Consider the following 18,942-nt stretch of genomic DNA (forward strand, 5'->3'; position numbering starts at 1 on the left):
CAGAAGCATCCTAAATTATCTGCAGCGAGACCAAAAGTTGTAGTTTGCCCTTCCACGAGGCAAATGGTAGCAACCTATTATAATCCTTGTGCGGCAGAAGTAGATCTTCCTTGCAGAAAGAACATATATAGGCGCGAGTGAATTCCATTGCATGAAATTTAAGTTTTTTGGCAGGGAATGTTTCACATGGCCTCCGAGATTATACAAGAGCACAAACTTGTTGCCTCCGTAGCTAATTCCAAATCCAGCTTCTGGTGGAGTGTAATCTTAAAGCCAATAATAACGACCCCAGCCAATGCAAATGCAACCCTAGAAACCGTTCAAAGATTCCCTTCTCTATCTACCTATAATCAAAACTACAAATCAAATGCGAATTTTTGAATCCTAATAAAAATGTAGAAATTTGAGCATTTAAAGAAATACCGAAGTTTCTGAAACATGCTCCCCTGAATTGACCGAAAACGGCTTTATTCACCGGCTCATTGCGGTGAATCCCCATGATTGCCGAAAAAGCAATAGACGCCTAAACAGCGCCCGTCCTGATTATAATTGCTCCGAATATACACAATTTTGGAACAGCAAACAAACAACAAACAAACCACAAGCCATACCAGTCAAAATTTACCAAGCGAAGATCGCCCAGCCCAGCGCCACACATTCAGCCGTAATCTTCATACGCAGTCCACAGCCCCGAAAAAACGGTTTCCCACACCGAGAACAAGCAAGCGAGCCGGGTTGGGTGGGAGTAAATCAAAGTCGTGCCCCTCATGAAACGGTTGGCCATTAACGGGTATTTGAGAAGCAGAATGTGATGTAATTGGATCGCAATAAAGAGAAATTCATACTGTATTGGTATGTGAGTATTTCTACAGAATATTTAAATATGTTTTTCACAAAATCCGAGGGTTCTCGCAAACGGTACGGGAGATACGTCAACACAAAAAGAAACCATTTCGAAATCCGTTCTTACCGCTCCCAAACCGACTGGCATTCACAGTAATGACACAACCTTGACCGAAAAGCCGCCCAAACCACAAAATAACACACCATAAATTCCTAAATTAAACCCATATGCTTTCCGCAATCTGTCATGCAATAATAATTTTTATTCAATAAAAAACTCAGCCAGAAAGAGCGCAACTCTCCAATCCCGATTTGCCCCCACACGTCCCCAACGGCCCATGTTTTGGCACAATCTACCGCCTAAAGCCAACTGACCTTATTCCCCCCTCCCTTCTTCCTCTCCATTGTATACTCCACACAGCAGCGTTAGGTTTGTTCTGTTGGACAGGTCGACCAAAAAATCCACTTGCTGTCATTTTGATATTGGCTATTGCGCTCCCAATATCGTAACTGCTATTTATTGGAAACCCCAACAAACGAACCTCGGGGGCTGAATCCGTGCTCTCCACTTCTTGTGGCCAATTTTCTCCAAACAAGGATTTTTCGAGCCATTTCTTGCCCTATTAGAGCCGCTGGCCTCTTGGACGCTTAAATTTATTATCTGTGAAGTTGAAGACTTTCTTTTTGTTTGTGTGATATATCCTTTCCCTTCCGTTGATAGAGAAGGCGTTTGTTCTAGTATTGCACAAAACATCATAACCTCCCAAAATGCTGGCGGGAAAACTTCAGAGAGAACCGGTGCCCACCGTTGGCCCGCGAGACTCGATTGTGGGTGCTATTTATACCCGGCTGGAGCAATTGTTGCCATTGAACTCTGGTCTCAATACCAAGCAAATGCAGATGGATAAACATTACATTCAATCACGCAATGCGTTGTTGACTCTGGCAGACACAGACACGTTTGAAGACTGTGTTATTTGCACCACCCAAGTCTTGGAAGCTATCAACAAGGTAAGTTGAACCTACTTCCCGTTTCTCGGTTTCTCGGTTTAGACCGAATACTAACACTTCCCTCTTTAGAAAAGCAAGATGGAACCACTTAAAAAGCGATCGGAAACTTCTTTGTGGTCGACTTTTATCGTATTGAGACTTTTGTCTGACATAGCAGACCATCGTTGGAACAACCTATCGACCTCCAATGCGTCTCTATTGCTGGACCATGACTCCCAATTGAGCGATCACGTTGGTTCGCTTGGAGGCAGAGTCGGTGCCATGAAGACCAACAGATACCACAGTGTGAGGCCACCACAGTTATCGGAAGAACTAGTGAAGATGGCTTTGGCTATGGTGACTAATCTCAAATCCAAGGGCATAGTTTATGCTGAGATTGCCCGGATCACGGGTCAGAAACGTAACAGAGGGACATCTCAGTCCGAGACTGATTCTTTGGTTGAAGACATAGAGGCCTGTTGCAACAACATAATCCTGTACTTTTCGGGTTCAAATCCTCTCCAGTATCGTGAGTTTGTGCTGGCTAAGCTAAAGAGTCTGGCGATACCGATGCCTGATGACTACGTTGCCCATCTGGATCTTTTGGAGGTTTCTTTCGTTGATGATTCGTATCTTCACGTTTACCTGAGGAATTGTCGCACCGTTTACGAGACAGCCAAAAGACCCATTGATCAACAATTGGTACTGGTATTCATGTGCCGCACTCTGCTGAGGTGGATGCTGGCTGACCCAGAGGAATACCTGTCCATATCTTCGTCTCCAATTACGGCTGCCATTGAGTTTTTCGATGTGGTGCTCAAAACTGCAGATCTAAACCTTTACCGCAAGTCTGTGACCATGTTTTTTGCCACGATGTTGCTCCTATGTCCATCCTATTTTGAGAACTACGGTGAAAAATACAAGAAAATGGTGGAAACCAAGTCATTTGATTACAAGACATCATTCGTGAGTGAATTGCGGTTGATTTGCTCGCGGTATCCAGAAGCTGGTGATGGTTTGATTCAGGTCTTGCTAGTTGGAAGTACTGTGTCCATTATAGCACCTGAACATCCAGTCGCAGTCTATGCTAGAAATACCGCACCAATTGCATACAAAGATCTTAAGGTTGACCAGCCTGCCTATTATCCTGTTGACGTGGACACAGAACTGATTGATAATTTGCGAATCAACTGTTTTTGTGCTCTGGCGGGCCTCAACACCAAGGACTCGGCTGTGAAGGCGCTGGGACTTTTCAAAGACAAAAATACTCACATCGGACTGATAAGAACTATATGTGGAGGTGTAAGTACTCTCATCGATATCCACTTCATGTTGCCTCATATCTACAGTTATTTGAAAGAGGCAGCGCCATTATACAGACAAATTTTATGCTCCACAGCAGAGGCTTTGCGCCACATTCGGTCAGATGAGCTCAACGATGCTGAGTCTATCGACTCACAAGGTGCGTCATCTTCGGTAATGGACTTGAAGGAGGCTTTGGCACAGCAAATGAATAATGTTGTCCTTACTGCTACCAACCAGAGTGTCCCCTCAGTGGTTAGCAGCGGCACAGAATCCAAAAGATCCGCCGTTTCCAGCGGAAACAGAGAACCTTCCGTGTCAGCAAAACAGATTTCTCACCAACAGACGACGTCTTCATCACAGCAAACTCAACATGAACTCTCAAAGGAAGTGTCGCACGCATCCAGTTCTGCCTCTGGATCTTCGGGAAGTCATCAAGTAACAAACTCGACCTCACCGGAACCACACCACCAGTCTTCTACCTTCAAAAACCTATACAGGTCGAAGATGCTGACAAAGAACTTTTTCCGAGGAAACAGCAGTGGGTCTTCGCCTTTAAGCCCTAACGTTCCTTCAGTTTCCCCCAAATCACCATCTCATGCGCATAAACATGTATCGACTACGTCATCTTCTGCCTCGGCTACTTCGGGCACTGCTTCTACGAGTTCTGTGTCAGGACAACTTATGGACAAACACGATGCCCCTGTCAAGTTTGCAAAGAGAACTATCGACGAATCGCAGACCATGCAAGATCTTGTGGTAGACCTTCTGTATTTCTTTGAGAAACTGCCACACCTGTTCTTGGTCGACCCTGACATGCCATTCTTCCATGCAGATGGGACTCACAACGAGCAGAGCGTTTTGTGGCTGAGGTCTGCGTTCAGTTCGATTTCGCTATTACTCGTGGACGATGACGAACGTGTAATATCGCACATAGCCAGGTTTCTTATGTCATTTCTAAAACGGACTTGGGGCGATCCAGGTACTCAAGACGATCCTAAAGCCGGGTGCGAGCAGTTCAGCGCAAGTTTTCTGATTATATCTGGACTGATGGATTTATTGAGCACCACAGAACTTTCTGTTTTGAAAAGGGATCAAATCCTAGATTTCGTTTTGAAGTTTTTCGACAGAAGAAAGGATGTTTTCACCTCTGAGAGCCCTCGACTGGCATTGCTCAGTTCTCACGGATTTCATAAGAATGGACAGTGCCGCCCATATCTCATGGCTTGGGAGGAGTCTTTTCTACTTCTTCTTTTTGTGGACAGTCACGACAGTTACAAGATGGCAAGGAAAGGGATTGAGTATTTCATCAACGAAACCGAGTTCAGCTGGCATACTAGCAAATGCTCCGAGGGATTTGAAATCGATCTGTATAGAGCCATTCTTTCGGATCGGATTTCTGCGAGTGGAGCTGCAATGCGCAAGAAGCTAAGAGATCACCTTACCAAATCGAAACGTCCAAACCAGTCAATCATATATGTTTGGCGCACAATGTATGATCGGTGGATGAAATCGCCCGTTGGGCCCGAGAAGGGCAACGATACTTACGGAGCTGATTATCCTGGGTTCTTGGCCTCATGGGGAGGGGTGTTTCTTTCTCAATGTTTCAAGGATCATCCAGAGAGAGAAGAATTAGCTTCCAAGTATGAGCGGTTCATTAGTTTTCAGATTAATAGCCTCAAGCTGGACGACTTGAGACTCAGGGAAAAAGCGAGAGAAGTGTTGAGTGTTGGTCTTCACCCCTATGCGGTTCCGCTAGTGGCAAAGGATATTCAGGCACATCTTGATGGCATGCCCAAGCTGTTGACCGAGAAGGACTTTGTGTTCTTTGACCTGCTGATCTCGGTCATGAAACACGTTCTGTCGCTGGATGTGATGGCTTTGTACCCTTACGAGAACGACATCGCCCAGATTTTGAAGTCGATGTCTATTTCTTTGGATGACCAGCCAAGGGAGGCCGCCGTTTTGAAGTCCAGGATCAAGTTTTTATTTCTAGCGGGAGTGTTCATGTCTAAGGCACCCGAACTTGGGTTTTTAGGAGATTTGGCCGGAAGAAACAAAATAGCAAGACTACTGGCTGATTGGCTGGAGGACTCTTTCTTTAGAAATGAAGATGAAGGGGAAAAAGTCAATCCCAGGTCTATGGTTTTTGATTTGAAAACAACAGAAAAGCCTCGAAAGGTTGAAGACAGGAAAAAGCAGTCTGATATGGACCATCTATATTTCGATTTCGCGGTCGAAACTGCTCGAGTATTGGCACTTTGCCTAAGAGGATTGGTTCTGGATGTTCCTCATGCCAATTTCCAGCCTGAGGATCTCAACAACTCTCTTGAAGTGTCCTTCCGAAATTACTCAAATTTGTTTGTGAGAATTCTGGAGAAGGCTAACGATCCTACCAAAAATGTGTCTGAAAGCCCAGCTGCTAAGCACAGAGTCAATATCTTGGTAAATCACGTGGTTGAGGCGTTAATCGATTTGCTCAAGGCAAATGTGAGGATTGGTCTCAAATTTGTACTCCCTTTGTGTTACCATGGACAGTCGCACTACCTGCGCTATTCCTTCATCAACGTGCTCGCCAACATCATGGATCATGACAACCTGGACATATATGGCCAATTGAACAATAGGGTTGTGAGTGAGCTCAACAGGGGATTTAACGTATTTTCGAGTACACCAGCTATGTTTGTGGCTGTAGCTCAGTCTTGCCCGATGGCTGAGGTCGATACCCTTGCAGCGGCTTTCCTCTCGATGACTGACAACGAGAGCTTTACTCAGTACATAATGGGCCTTTTGGTGAGAGTGGATATCTTGCAGGCTTCTGATTCTGTGCAAATTCTGAGAAGTAACACTGTTGCTACTAGAATGATTGCGCTCTATTCGAACGCGACTGCTGGAAAGTACCTTGTTCGTGTTTTGTATCCAATATTGCAGAACATTATCGAACGCGGTAAACATTTCGAGGTTGAAAAGAAGACCTGGAATGACGAGAATGCTCAGGAGGATCTAGATAACTTCTTGGAATTGCTGACTGCTCTAGTTAATGCCATTTGCGATTCTGCGGAATTCATGCCTTCCGGTTTAAAAGCGATCTGTGCTTCTGTCTACTCTGCCACAGGCGAAGCATTCCCGGAATCTAAGATTGTCGCTGTCGGTGCATTTGTCTTCTTGAGGCTTTTCAGTCCGGCAATTGTGACTCCAGAGAGGGCTGATATCGCAGCTCGTGTTGTGGAACCAGCAGTAAAGAGGTCGATGATCCAGCTGGCCCGTGTTTTGCAACTCATGGCTAACGACTCTCTTTCTTCCTTGAAGTGGCCTTTGCTAAAGGATCAAACTGATGTGCTGGTCCAGTTGCAGAAAAAAGTGGAAGTATTTCTATACCAAATTTCACAGGAAACCGCAACAACAACTCAGGTCATGCCATCGGAAGATATCCAATACAGTCTGCATTTGCACGGCTATTTCCACCGTTTCTTTTACGATCATTTCGAGGATATCAGATACAATCTTTTCCATCCTGCAACACCAGACTCGTTGTCTGTCGCCGATAGGATTAATATCTGGAGCAACCTTGACCATGTGCTAAGCATAATCGGTTTGCCTAAGATCCAGAAGGGTTTCAGCATTCCAGATTCTATCAGGGATGATACCTCACCTCAGGGTGCTCATCTTTATGATTTCATGAGTAAATTTTCGGCCAACGAGGCCGAGCTTCCTCCTGATCAAAGTTTCCTGAGCGAAACGCTGACCAGAGACGGTACACCGGTGGTCATCATGGTCTATGACAAGATTCCAGAAGATATGGATGTGCAAGTTGTATGCTATCGTATCTTCCAGTTTCTATGCAAAGTTTGGGAGTCCAAATTCCACATGTTTGTGGATTGTACCAGATATCACAGCTCCAATATTCATGCTACTCTCATGAAACTAGTGACTTCTTTCTACCCTGAGAAGTACAGAAACAACCTTGAGAAGTACATCTTCTTCAATGTTTCGCAGTCCTATTCCCACTCGTTGAAAGAGTATATGACCGCGGCCCAGGAAACAGGCTTTTTTGTCCAAACAGAGTACTATTTTATTAACTCTCATGACGACCCCAAAGTCTACGCTCAACTGGGTCTGCCTCCGTACCATTCGCCTGTCTCATCTGACTGCAAGGTTACTTTCACAGATGTGAAATACTGGCAGGAGTCTGTTGGAAGATTTGTCCCTGTTACTTTGAAGATTGGGACGCAATATCTTCAGGTCTTGTTCAACACTAAAATGACGGTGAAGGCTCGAAAGAGTATGAAGAGTTTCCAATTGTTGGATGTTCATCGGATCGAAGATTTCTCGAGTGTTGATATAACGACCACGACCGGAGTCGCCAACGAAGTCACTGTTGTGGACCAACGCTATGAGGAGCCACTTATTTTGTGTTCTCCAAGAAGAATCGAGATAATGAGGACGATCTACTTTTCCAAATCGAAAAGATCTCCAGCGGCTGATGTTGATTTTGAAAACAAAGGATCTGTTGAGTTTTACGCCGGTGCTTTGCTGAATATTGCCTTCCTTGGCTTAATCTCGCATCATGATGACATCCGTGGATCCTCTTTCAAACTGCTGTTTTCAGTCGGGAAGACTTTCCACATGGACTTTGGAAGACACGTCGAGGCAGTTACTGATCTTTCGTTCCCAGCCAGAAACGATGGTTATGTGTTTTTGATTTCCCAGGCTCTCTCTCTGGACAAACCGGAACTCACATACAGCTTTCTAGATTCCTTCTTCTTAGCCCTGGAACATAGCGCCATTGAGAGCAAGCCTTCCGTTGTCTACTATGCCTCTCCTTGGTTGAGAAACATCTACAAATATGTCTTCAGAGCAAATGAGGAGTACGGTATAGAGAGAACTGCTGATCTGATCAAGAAATTTGTGTCCACTTCAAGAAAGTATGAGGCCATCAAAATCTCTTTTTCTCAGTATATATGGGCACAGCTTTCTCTTGAGGATAATCTGGTTGATATGATAATTGATGAAACCATTACCGCTGCTATTGATCTCGAAGCCGAGGGCAACGATTGGGAAGACATCGTTTCTTTATGGCCTCTTGCTTCCACATTAGAGATTTTTGGGTCGCTGGTCTCCAGGATTCACGAGAAATCAAGAATGAAAATTCTCAAAGGCAACAGCATCGTTGAATCGCACACCAATTGGATGGAGATCACAATTCTGGTGAAGCTGATGGCCTTCTTGATGTTTGATTCTTTGATTTTTGCCGAGAAGTACTTGGGCGATATCTTTTACATCATTTCCGTGTTTCTCGATGTCGGTCCCTTGGAGCTGAGAAAGACCCTCCACAGGCTAACTGTTAAGACCATGCATGCACTTTTGTCTAAACCAGATCTCAGTCCAAAGAATCACACTGATATTGTGAACCTTATTGAGGTATTGAATGGAGCACGGTTCAAAATGCTATTTGGACTCAATCGTGATGACTCTCACGCAGACATGCTGATGAACATTGGAAGCGACATGGTTGCGAAGGCCGCTGCTATGGAGTCGTTTTGCGACCTGATTTTTTCGCTACCTGATATGATCACAAGTAGCACCCACAAGACTCTTTGGTTGGTTCGCTGGAATGCTCAAACCGTTCAAAGTGCGTTTTTGGATAACAGTCTGCTACAAGGCCGTGCGCTATTGGTCCTGGGTAATCTCGCAAAGAGAGGTATCGATAACTACTCTGTGATTCAATACTTGAAGTACATTTCCAAGGTGTTGCGAAGCATTTTGGAGAGAAAGGATCATCTGAATGATCAGTTATACTCGTTATCCATCTGCAGCGTGCATTCTTTTGCCAAAGTCATTGATGGTATTCCAGCATGTTCTCCTTTCATGGCTCAGTTCTTCTGGTTAGGCTTTGCATTCTCGATGATTGATAATGTTGTGTATTATCAACTTGCATTGAGATTGATGTCTGCCGCATTGAGCAAGCTTTTGGAATATGATCCAACCGAGAATGGGGAGCTTGTGGAATACCTCATGTCGCAAAGAACCATGTTCCATCGTCATCTTAAAGACTTCGAAAACTTCCACGGATTTGAGGTCACCGAGAGTTCTTTCGACTTCGTCATGATGTCAGTCATTCTCAAGGGGATCAAGATTCCGTTTACATCGACCGCCTCAGTGGAATTTGCAGGAAACATTTTCAAACTTAGATACAAGTGTGCTCTTAAGGCTGCCCGATCGAAGAATGAGCCTGTGGATCTGGCATGCTTCTGTTACACAATCTTTCATTTCCTTTTGGAAGGTTCAAACGAGGATGTCAAGCCGGCTCTTGAAGCTTGTGGGACGGAGCCCGAACATTCTGAAATGGTGACATTAACCAAGGGAATCGACTGTCCAAAAGTACTACTGGATCTCCTGAAAAGCGAAGGTGACGCTGGTTTGATAACACTATACACGGGAACCCTTTGCTTCACCTCTCCTAGAAGCGATGAACTGCTCACCAGCAGATACGTTCATTTATTGAGATTCGTTGCTACGAACAACATCAAGATTCTGTGGTTGGTGTACCCAACCGCTGTGTACACTGTTAGAGGAATAGTGGAGCAATCAACTTCCATGTCTGCTGTCGAGGCGAGTTTGAATGTGGTGAACACTCTGGTCAGGTCTCCAGAATACAAAGAGCTGCCCCTCTACGGAGCCGAATTCGATGCTCAGCTAGAGGAACTGAAACTTACCGGTTTCAAGTCCATGGAATTCTCCAACCCCGGCGCGTTTGATGCCAAATCCCAAAGTATGATATCTGTGAGCGACAAACTGGCAAGAGCTCATTATATCAAGTTAATTCTGGATAGAATTCTGTCCTCGTATGTGGAGGTGGGCTGAACGCGTTTTCTTTCTTTACATATAAATTATCATGGCCATGTACAATAGAAGCATTCTGTTTTATAAGATGAGCATATGTAAGGGATGGCCATCTGGGAGTATACCATAAGGATCATCAAAGGATATTCATCAAAAGATTCGTACAAGCAATCAACACCAGTTTTACATAATTCTTAGTAGTTCCACAGATCATTTCTGTTCAATCAACCCACACCAGTCGCACTCATTCAAAGTTTCACATAAATAATAATTCGTCAAAACCCTCCAGTCAGCATCAATCTTCTTCTTCACTGGACACTTCACACTCCCAACCAGCCAACTCAAGACGAAACAGTTCCATCGTGATCTGGGCATCCTCCACAGAAGAATGCTGGCCCTTCTGGATATCCTTTCCTAACACAACCTTTGCCAAAGTCCTCAAGCCGGGCACTTTGGTGTTGGCAGCGTGCTTGAAGGGAGGATAATTGGTGGTATCACGGATGTGGTCTCTATCCAGTTGTATCTCAAGCACTTTGAGATCGTTCTGCACGGCATGGCCAACCAATACTCTGCCTTCAAGTATCTCCAACACCATAGCTTGAGCCTCCTTAAACGTCACGGCATGCGCCATGTTTCTCGGAGAAACCCCGCTGATCCATGTCCTCCAGTCAGTCACCCTCACTGGAGGCTTTACGAACGTATCTAAAACCACATGGCCATGATAATTCACTATAGATACCCTTCCAAGCATCGAGATGGAGCCCTTCGGTCCACAACCAACAAACTCGCAATCCATGGCAACATACTTGCCCAATTTCGTGTGATCTATGTCAACCACCGGCACGTGTGGAGACTTACTAGCAGTCTCTTTCACCTTGTTTCTGTTTCTATATCTGTTTCTCTTGCTATTGGGATTACTCTGGCCGCTACTTGGCCTTGAAATCCCGTTCTGTTGCTGAAAACTGCTCCAGTTGGATGAGAGCTCCATTGTTTTTGTTCTGTGAAGAAGAACAGGTCTCGCGAACAAGGGAAAGTTTCAGAGCTTCGATAAAGCTCTTTTGAAGCGGATTAGAATTTAGGCTTGAGCATCTATCTGTCTGCGCACGCCATCCTCGAGTCAATAGTGAGATTTATTTCACTGCGAAGGAATATTTTATTTGATAATAATGTACATATATATGAGACAAAAACTGAGAGAACTACAACAACACTATAGTCTGCGGGCAAAAATATGGAGTTTCGAGGGCGAGAGACGAGATCTCGATGCCTCCAAGATGCCTCCAAGATACCTCAGACCTCTCTGATGATAACATTATCAGTCTCTCTCAGTACATCTTAACCCCATTGGACAACCCAGCCTTATATGCCTGCATTGTCATGCTGATCTTGTTCACAATATCCTTGCACTGAGCGGCAGAAGAAGCTTCAAGATCGTATCTCTTCAACCCACCGTTCTTGGAGATCACCACCTTGAATAGTAACGGGTGCTTCGATGACCGCTTGCACTTAACGATTTGCGAAACGTGAAAACTGGAGGTTTTAGCATTCTCGTACCAAGAGCCCCTGTTGTCAGAGAAAGGCAAAATGTAGATCTGAGTTCCGTCCACGGCCAAAGACCTCTCCTGTCTGTTCTTAAACGGGTGTCTTCTGATCACATCCCACCTATGGTAACCAGTAGATAAAACTTCCGTGGTGGGAGTTTTGGCGTCTGCATGCAATGTGGATTTCAAATCAGTATGGACTCTCAATTGAGGCCTTCTTTGTCTGGGGGCAGCCTGAGTTTTGGCCTTTGGTTGCATGTTAAAGTCCTCATCACTGTCATCGTCGACCTCAATCAAACTACCGTCGTCCGATTCGATTTCTTCATGCCTCAAGTCTTCAGCGTCTCTTCTGTGTAGTGTGGATGATTGCTTGTTCGAGAGAGTGATCGCTGAGAACGGAACTGATTTGTCTGGAATCGACACTAACAGTCTCCTATAGTCTTCATCGATATCCAACTTTGGTTCATCATCAGCATCTTCGAGCTCAAACGGAAGAGGCGTTTCCTTCTCGTTGTCTCTATAATTTTCGCACTTCACGAGTGCGAACTCATCTGCTCCATACGAAGAAATTGTCCTTTTTCGACTCAAGATTCCAAACTCGTCGTAGGAGTCTTCGTCTTCATCCCAGAGGTATAACGACCAGAAATTAGGGTTGAAAAGTATTGAATATTTGGCGCCATCTAGAGTTTGGATCGTTCTTAAAGCGTATCCTATCACTTCAACCACAGAAGCGTTAGGGTTTACCTTCAAGTTTAGTTCCGACTCCTTGAAGGTGTCGTCTTTGAGGTAGATTCTGATGGCTAGTCCAGAGTCTGAACTAACATGCAAATAGTAATCCAACGGCGTCTCTGTTTTCGCAGTGATTAGGGAAGTCAGGTTAGACTTCACTACCGGCTTCGAAACGGTCTGTTTTCCAAAACTGGGTATCTCAGCTGCGAAATTTGTGAAAGATCGCGAATTCCGGATGAGTGTGGGTTCGTTGATGGTCGAACTGGATTTGTGTTTTCTTGATTGTATATTGAGACTTTCAGATCCTTTCTTTCGCAGCGAAAGGGACTTCTTTTTGGAGTATGAGAACGAATCATAAATAGGTGAAGAAATGCCTTCATTCTCATATTCGAAGTCACTCAGAAACTCGTCCGAATCCAAATCATCAGATAACTCAGAGTCCAGATTAGACTCTATTGTCCCCGGATTCTGTGCGTAAGATTGGTCAGAATCGTTGTCCTCGTCTATGTTCTCAGATTGCGCAAGCCTAGCCTCACCGCCCTCTTCCTCTTCGTCATCACTTCCTGCTACCATACCTTCCTCTGCTTCCAAGTCGCCAGAACTCAAGCTCAAATCCGAAGAATCAGATTTTGTATGCTGCCGGAGCAATCGAGAAAAAATTCCATGTTTCTTAGATCGTATAGAGCTCTGTAGCGATTGTCCTTCTTCAATGGTGGAGATAGACCCTTTGGTGAACTCCATGGAAACTTCCGGTTTCTCTTCTATCTGTGTCGGTTCGTCATTCTTAACAAGGTCAAACACGTTAAACTGGATGGGAGGCGAATTGCTTGCAGCCTTGCTCAAATTAGGGTATAGCTTCTTCAGTTGCGACTGGGTCATTCTCTGATGCGGATTAAGCATGTATGGCTCGATTATACGGGCCTGCGGAGTGTTCAACGACCCATTTTCGGGATGCGGGAGCGAGGAACACGTCTCTCGGAGACTGTTGATCATGGTGGCCAGATCATATGGAAGGGCCATTTTTATAGTGATTCAACACGCGAAATGAGGTTTGTGGTACTTATTCTGCTACAACACGATCCCCGTTATCTGATGACAGGTAGTGTACCCGAACCAACAAGCGTCCCGAGGAGGCCCAATCACAGATGCCAATTTCAACACTTTTCAACACAAGCGACAACTCCAGATAGTCTTCAAGTACATTACACAATTGGCGATTGATCATCTGGTCCGGCTGTAATAGATAATAATTGGATTTCGTCATGTCTGCTTACACAATTCTCGGAAAATCCGTGCCTGCCCACTACGTATGTTGATCTGGTTGTCGACGAAGTTTCGTTGATGGTTGATCTCGCCGAATATCTCCGGCTTTTCTTTCGACATCCATGCTAACTCTTCTAGTTGTCCATTGCGACTATTGCCTCTGTTGTTCTGGTTGTCATCCCAAAGCCATGGTCTGCCAGCGCTAAGCCAGAGCCAAAGATTGATGCCTCCTCTCCAGCCGAGGAAAAATTCATCAAGGAATACTTGGCCAAGCACGCGAAATGATTTGTGACTAGCCCTTTTACTGTTTAGAGTTTACGACGAAAATATGAATCAACTTATTCCGATCAGAAAATGTACATTTAAAAAGAGGAGAATGGGAATTGAAGGGTAAGAAGACTGAGGTGAAAAGTTGATTGTGCACCTCGCGAAGTTGACCTTCCGAAACTTGAAGAAGTTTCTTCCTCTCCAATAGATTATCCAACATGATCAGCTCCATTAAACAGCTTTTCACTCTTTGAACAAAACACCGTTGGCAAGAGGATCGATCTTCACAACTTGATCTCTCTTCTTGATCTTCCTCTGGACAGCGTCCTCAGCTCTTCTTTGTGCCTGTTCCGCCAGCTTCTGCTTAGCCTGCGCTCTCACAAAGTTTGGTGAGACGTACTGCTTGTTCTCGTAGATCTTGGGTCCACCAAAAGAACCTTCCAGAATGGTAATCAGGGTCATAACGAAACGTGGTCCAATCTCCACCAAAGTGAGATTGTCCTCCTTGGCCTCTCCTTCCTTCTCCTCCTCGGTCTCGTTGATCTGGTAGTTCCTCACCCAGACCTTGTTGTCGACTATGCTGAAAGTCATCACGTGGTCGAAGAATGGCTTAGATTTTCTCGCCTGTGGAGGAACTCCAAATGTGTGTATGAACATCTCCTTCATCAGCTTGTAGTGGTCGGAATCGTCAAACGCAGAGTCAAACGACAAAATAGGTCTCGAACCTTTAAGACAGTTACCTGTGAAGTTTAACTCGTCCAGGGTGTGCAAATTTTGAACGAAAAACTTCAGCGTTGGCCCATTTGGAGGCTTCGAGAGCCACATGTAGAGGTCCTGGTGTTTTCTGGCTTCGAAGAACATGATGTTGTTACAGTTGTACAACTCAGCAATCTCATTCAGCTCATAAAGGTTCTTCTTGGTATCCAGCTTTGGCTCCTTTCTAGAATGCGGCAGCAATGAGTCCAGATCCTGGATAAGATGACGATGCCTGTACGTTATACCTCTAGTGGAGATCAACAGCACCCTCTGTCTGTTGACCCTCTTCTTCTCAGAGCTCTGTGGCTTGGATGAGCCTGACAATGCTTTGAAAATAGCGGACATTTTGCGCGAGAAAAAAGTATTTGTAGCGTCTTGTAGAAGAGGAGCTATAATCTTAGCTCTATGTGAAATCTTTACAAATTTTTTTTGGCACTTGAAATATTTCAGACCGCGCACGACCGTATTAATCCAAGAAGCACGATGTTTACTTACGCGGGTTTCTACAAGATATAACTGAAAAAGCTGGTAGTTCATGTCGGCAAAGAGATATTTTGCTGGTAGGGCCAATGCCACCCAAGAGAGCGATAGTGATAGCAGTGAAGAAGAGGAGAAAGGTGTTCGGCCTGATGTGGGTATACAGGTTAAAGAGATAACCTCGATAGCACGAGAGGAACCATCCAGGGTGACGGCAACGGTGAACCAAGAGCAGGAAGCACAAGCTGACGATGGAAGGTCCTCCGGCTCTTTGAAAAGTTCTGAGGAGAGTTCGGAAGAGAGTTCTGAAGATAGTTCTGAAGATAGTTCAGACGACAGCTCTGAGGAGGTCATCATGCAAAAACCAGTTTTCGTTAGCCGGAAACAGCGCGAATCGCATTCAGTCATATCAGTAGAGGCTGACAAGAATGAACGTGCATTGAATGCGATTGAGAAAGGTATAAAATTACAAGCCGAACAGGAAAAGAAGCGGCAACTGGAAGATAGCTGGCAAGCTGAAGAGGATACGGGAGATATAGACGATACGGATCTACCCGACGACAAGGAAGAATACGAAGCCTGGAGGCTCAGGGAACTTCAGAGACTCAGACTGGACCATGACAGGCTCATTCGGAGGGAATTGGAGAGGGAAAATAATGAATAAACGAACATAGAAATATATTATATAAGCTCTACCTTATGGTCACGTGACTGACTACTTGTCTTTCATCCCCCCTATGTCTACCCCTCCTGGCCTGATTCTGTTGAGCAGATTGGAAACCACCCGTCTTCCAGCTGGTTTTGAACAATGTCCAGGAATAAAGGCAAGAGGGAAATAACATATGCACTGGCCGGTGCCCATGAGAATGCCGGCCATTCTCTGGGTGTCAATTCGCTGGTGTACTCAAGTTCCTCGAAGACTCTCTTTTCAGCGGGACGAGATGGAGTTGTGGCTTCGTGGGGTCCTACCGAAGACCACTTCAACTCTCAAGATAGGCAGTTGGATGAGTACGATACACAGTACAACACCTTTGAGGATATTGACAATTTTGTGAAGCAGAATTCCAACAACGAGAATGAAATACTGAGCCTGGAGTACAACATCAGGAAGGGCTTAGACTCTCTGCCTGCGGATTCTCAGTCGAATTATCAACTGAAGACTTCAATGGCTATCCATACCAACTGGATTAACGATATCAAGCTCCTGAAGGATAATGTAACTTTGGCAACGTGTTCGTCCGATCTTATGGTCAAGCTCTACAATGCCAAGGCTCAAACCGTCCACACTCTGGGGCATCACGATGACTACGTGAAAAGTCTGGCTTTGGGTCATAACTTGGTATCTGGAGGACTCGATAAGAAGGTAAACGTTTGGGATATTCAGAAATCCTCGGTGGTCTCTTCGTATCACCATTCTGGTGATCGTGGTTCGGTCTACGCTTTGGATGCAAAGAACGATATCATCATCAGCGGAGGTCCGGACAACTTGGTGAAGCTTTTTGATGCAAGAGACATGAAGAGACCAGTGAGGTCTTTTGTGGGACATCATGACAATGTGAGGTCGCTGGCGCTGAAAAACAACTATTTCTTGTCGGGTTCGTCGGACTCTACTATCAAGCTGTGGTGTCTTCGTACTAACAGAATCCTGAGGAACTTTGACACTCACAATTCCTCTGTGATATCGCTATACGCAGACGGAGGCAACGAGGAGCGTTTTGACTCGTTCTATTCCGGTGACACCAGTGGATGTTTGCTGAAAACCGACCTGCTCAATTGCAATTATGACATGGCCGACGAGTTGGGCTCCAACGCTACGTTTTTCCACAACAAGATGAATGAGAACTTAGGAATTACCACTTTGGTGTCGCAGATGCCCAACTCTGAGTGTGGAGTGTTGTCCATAGCGGTTGGTGACAATCGCGTTTGGACTTCTTCTGCTGGAAAGTCGAAATCTGTCCAGGGAAAAGACAATTGTTTCATCTCCAGTTGGAGTATTCCATTGACAAACAAGTTGGTGTTATACCAGGGTATCAAGTTCAGCAAGAACATGGCACTACTTAAGAAGAATGAGAACGAGATTGAGAGTATTGACGGCAATGGAGACGAGTTGTTTGATCTTGTGAGCCAACTTTCCCACGATACCAAGGGCTATGATCATCTCAAAAACATCGATGGAATTCTGGTGGAAGATTCGTCATTTTTGACCTATTTTCTGTCTTCGAGTGGAGGTGCTTCCTCCGAGTTTATCTTGGATGCTGCTTCGTCCCCTTCAATCAGTGATGACGACGACGAGACTAACCTATTGTCCGTTAAAAATCGAAAGAACAAACTTGAGATTCTCTATGAGACGTTTCCTCCAAATTCGATCAGACTCGTTCCTTTCAACGAGTACCCAATCAACGAGATCATAGGGTACAATGGTCTGATCAAGGCTAGATTACTAAACGATAGAAGACATGTCATGACCATGGATTCGGCAGGAAAAATCAGATTATGGGATATCATACAGTGTAAAGCTTTGGATACCACCTATGAATGCAGTTCAGATGACGAGTTTGACATCATCATCCAGCAGCATCAGACCTTTGAGACGCTGCCCATTTGGTGTAAGGTCCAGGTGATGTCTGGAAAGCTGTTTATCTCTTTATCGGAAAGCGCTTTCATCAACACGGAAATATACGCAGATGAAGTATTAAAAAATTATCCAGATTGCCATTACAAGCCAACGGAGGAAGAGGACGAATCCTTGAGGTTCAACATCGGAAAAGTGGTTCTCAAGTCTCTTCTCCACGACTTTGTCAAATACGAGCTTGCTGAAGATGCCAAGTTCCGTGAAACCAAAAAAGGCCTACCTCAGCCCAGAAAACCAAGAACCACCTCTGTTGCCAGTGAAGTCAGTCTGCCAAAGTCGGATGCCGAGGAGAAGACGAAAAAGCGGAACTTCTTCAGTAGGCAGAAATCAAATGACATCTCAACACCTACCCCTGCAAATGTGACGAGCACTTCTTTGGCTTCTCAGTCAACCAATGGAGCCCGCCGTGATTCCGAGGAGAGTATAACCGACACAAAGAGTCTGATTACATCTATCCGGAACAGATACGAGAGTTTCGAGAGCACTAGTCTAGTTTCCGCACCGGACTCAGAGGTTCCATATCTGAACTTGCCAGAGCAGCTAACCCTACTGATCACCGAAAGCACAGGGAATTCAAGAGTTGAGATTTTTCAGACGGCTTTGGGACTCCGGAAAAATGATCCTTCTCTCTATGGCAAGCTAGAAGACTTCTTGCCTGATTGGGTGGGAAATGCCATTTTACTGAACAAATACCCAACCCGTGATCTCGTGAAAGTGGGATTTGTACTTTTACCCGATCCAGACGATAAAGATTTGCCCGAGGCCAAGGGAGCGGCCACAAGGCTAACTGCCTATAACATGCTGCGGGTGAAGAAAATACTGGGCTTTATCGTGGAAAGATTCGACCCGGCTGTCAGCGAGGGCAAACGGCCGGAGGAATGGCTCCAAATCTCATGTAAGGGTGAGTTACTCCCTCTGACTATGACACTTTCGACGGTCAAGGCGAGAATATGGAAGAACAGTGGTGATGTGGAGCTGGTGTACAGGATCAAAAGGGAAAAAGAGGCATGAACGGGTTAAGGGTAGAAGGGTGAAGGAACAAGACGAAATAGGAAGGTTCTGAGTAGTCACAGGTTCCTTTATCTCTGACTGTATACAGGAAATAAACGGTTCAAATGGTAATAATCGTCGTAAATGAAATAGCATTTATCATCACCATCTAACATAATCGTAAAATGTCAAGGGCGTGTAAAACTCAGAAAAGTAGGCACCTGGAAATTTTCACTTTGAACCTGGTCAAGCTCCTTCACACGAGACATCATCACCAGGAACGAATAAATTTCGAGGCCACTGTACTTT

At 45.0% G+C, this 18,942-nt stretch overlaps 6 protein-coding genes across 6 annotated transcripts; 3 read left to right on the plus strand and 3 right to left on the minus strand.

Moving 5' to 3' along the window:
- Positions 1–1,611: 1,611 nt before the first annotated feature.
- On the plus strand, positions 1,612–9,999 carry KUCA_T00004888001 (uncharacterized protein; the record flags this gene model as incomplete). Its single annotated transcript, XM_022606018.1, has 2 exons — positions 1,612–1,854; positions 1,924–9,999. The coding sequence occupies 2 exons, from the start codon at positions 1,612–1,614 to the stop codon at positions 9,997–9,999; spliced, it is 8,319 nt and encodes a 2,772-aa protein (XP_022460892.1).
- Positions 10,000–10,273: 274 nt separating this feature from the next.
- Positions 10,274–10,966, minus strand: KUCA_T00004889001 (uncharacterized protein; the record flags this gene model as incomplete). Its single annotated transcript, XM_022606020.1, has 1 exon — positions 10,274–10,966. One exon carries the CDS (start codon positions 10,964–10,966, stop codon positions 10,274–10,276), a length of 693 nt encoding a protein of 230 aa, XP_022460893.1.
- A 337-nt stretch (positions 10,967–11,303) lies between these two features.
- KUCA_T00004890001 (uncharacterized protein) lies at positions 11,304–13,268 on the minus strand (the record flags this gene model as incomplete). The annotated part of the gene is made up of 1 exon (XM_022606021.1): positions 11,304–13,268. The coding sequence occupies one exon, from the start codon at positions 13,266–13,268 to the stop codon at positions 11,304–11,306; it is 1,965 nt and encodes a 654-aa protein (XP_022460894.1).
- Positions 13,269–14,021: 753 nt separating this feature from the next.
- On the minus strand, positions 14,022–14,879 carry KUCA_T00004891001 (uncharacterized protein; the record flags this gene model as incomplete). Its single annotated transcript, XM_022606022.1, has 1 exon — positions 14,022–14,879. The coding sequence occupies one exon, from the start codon at positions 14,877–14,879 to the stop codon at positions 14,022–14,024; it is 858 nt and encodes a 285-aa protein (XP_022460895.1).
- A 190-nt stretch (positions 14,880–15,069) lies between these two features.
- KUCA_T00004892001 (uncharacterized protein) lies at positions 15,070–15,675 on the plus strand (the record flags this gene model as incomplete). Its single annotated transcript, XM_022606023.1, has 1 exon — positions 15,070–15,675. The coding sequence occupies one exon, from the start codon at positions 15,070–15,072 to the stop codon at positions 15,673–15,675; it is 606 nt and encodes a 201-aa protein (XP_022460896.1).
- A 144-nt stretch (positions 15,676–15,819) lies between these two features.
- KUCA_T00004893001 (uncharacterized protein) lies at positions 15,820–18,654 on the plus strand (the record flags this gene model as incomplete). Its single annotated transcript, XM_022606024.1, has 1 exon — positions 15,820–18,654. One exon carries the CDS (start codon positions 15,820–15,822, stop codon positions 18,652–18,654), a length of 2,835 nt encoding a protein of 944 aa, XP_022460897.1.
- Positions 18,655–18,942: the final 288 nt, after the last annotated feature.

This window comes from Kuraishia capsulata, genomic scaffold, assembly GCF_000576695.1.
Source record: "Kuraishia capsulata CBS 1993 genomic scaffold, Kuraishia_capsulata_scaffold_6, whole genome shotgun sequence".
In the NCBI taxonomy this organism is placed as follows: Eukaryota; Fungi; Ascomycota; class Pichiomycetes; order Pichiales; family Pichiaceae; genus Kuraishia; species Kuraishia capsulata.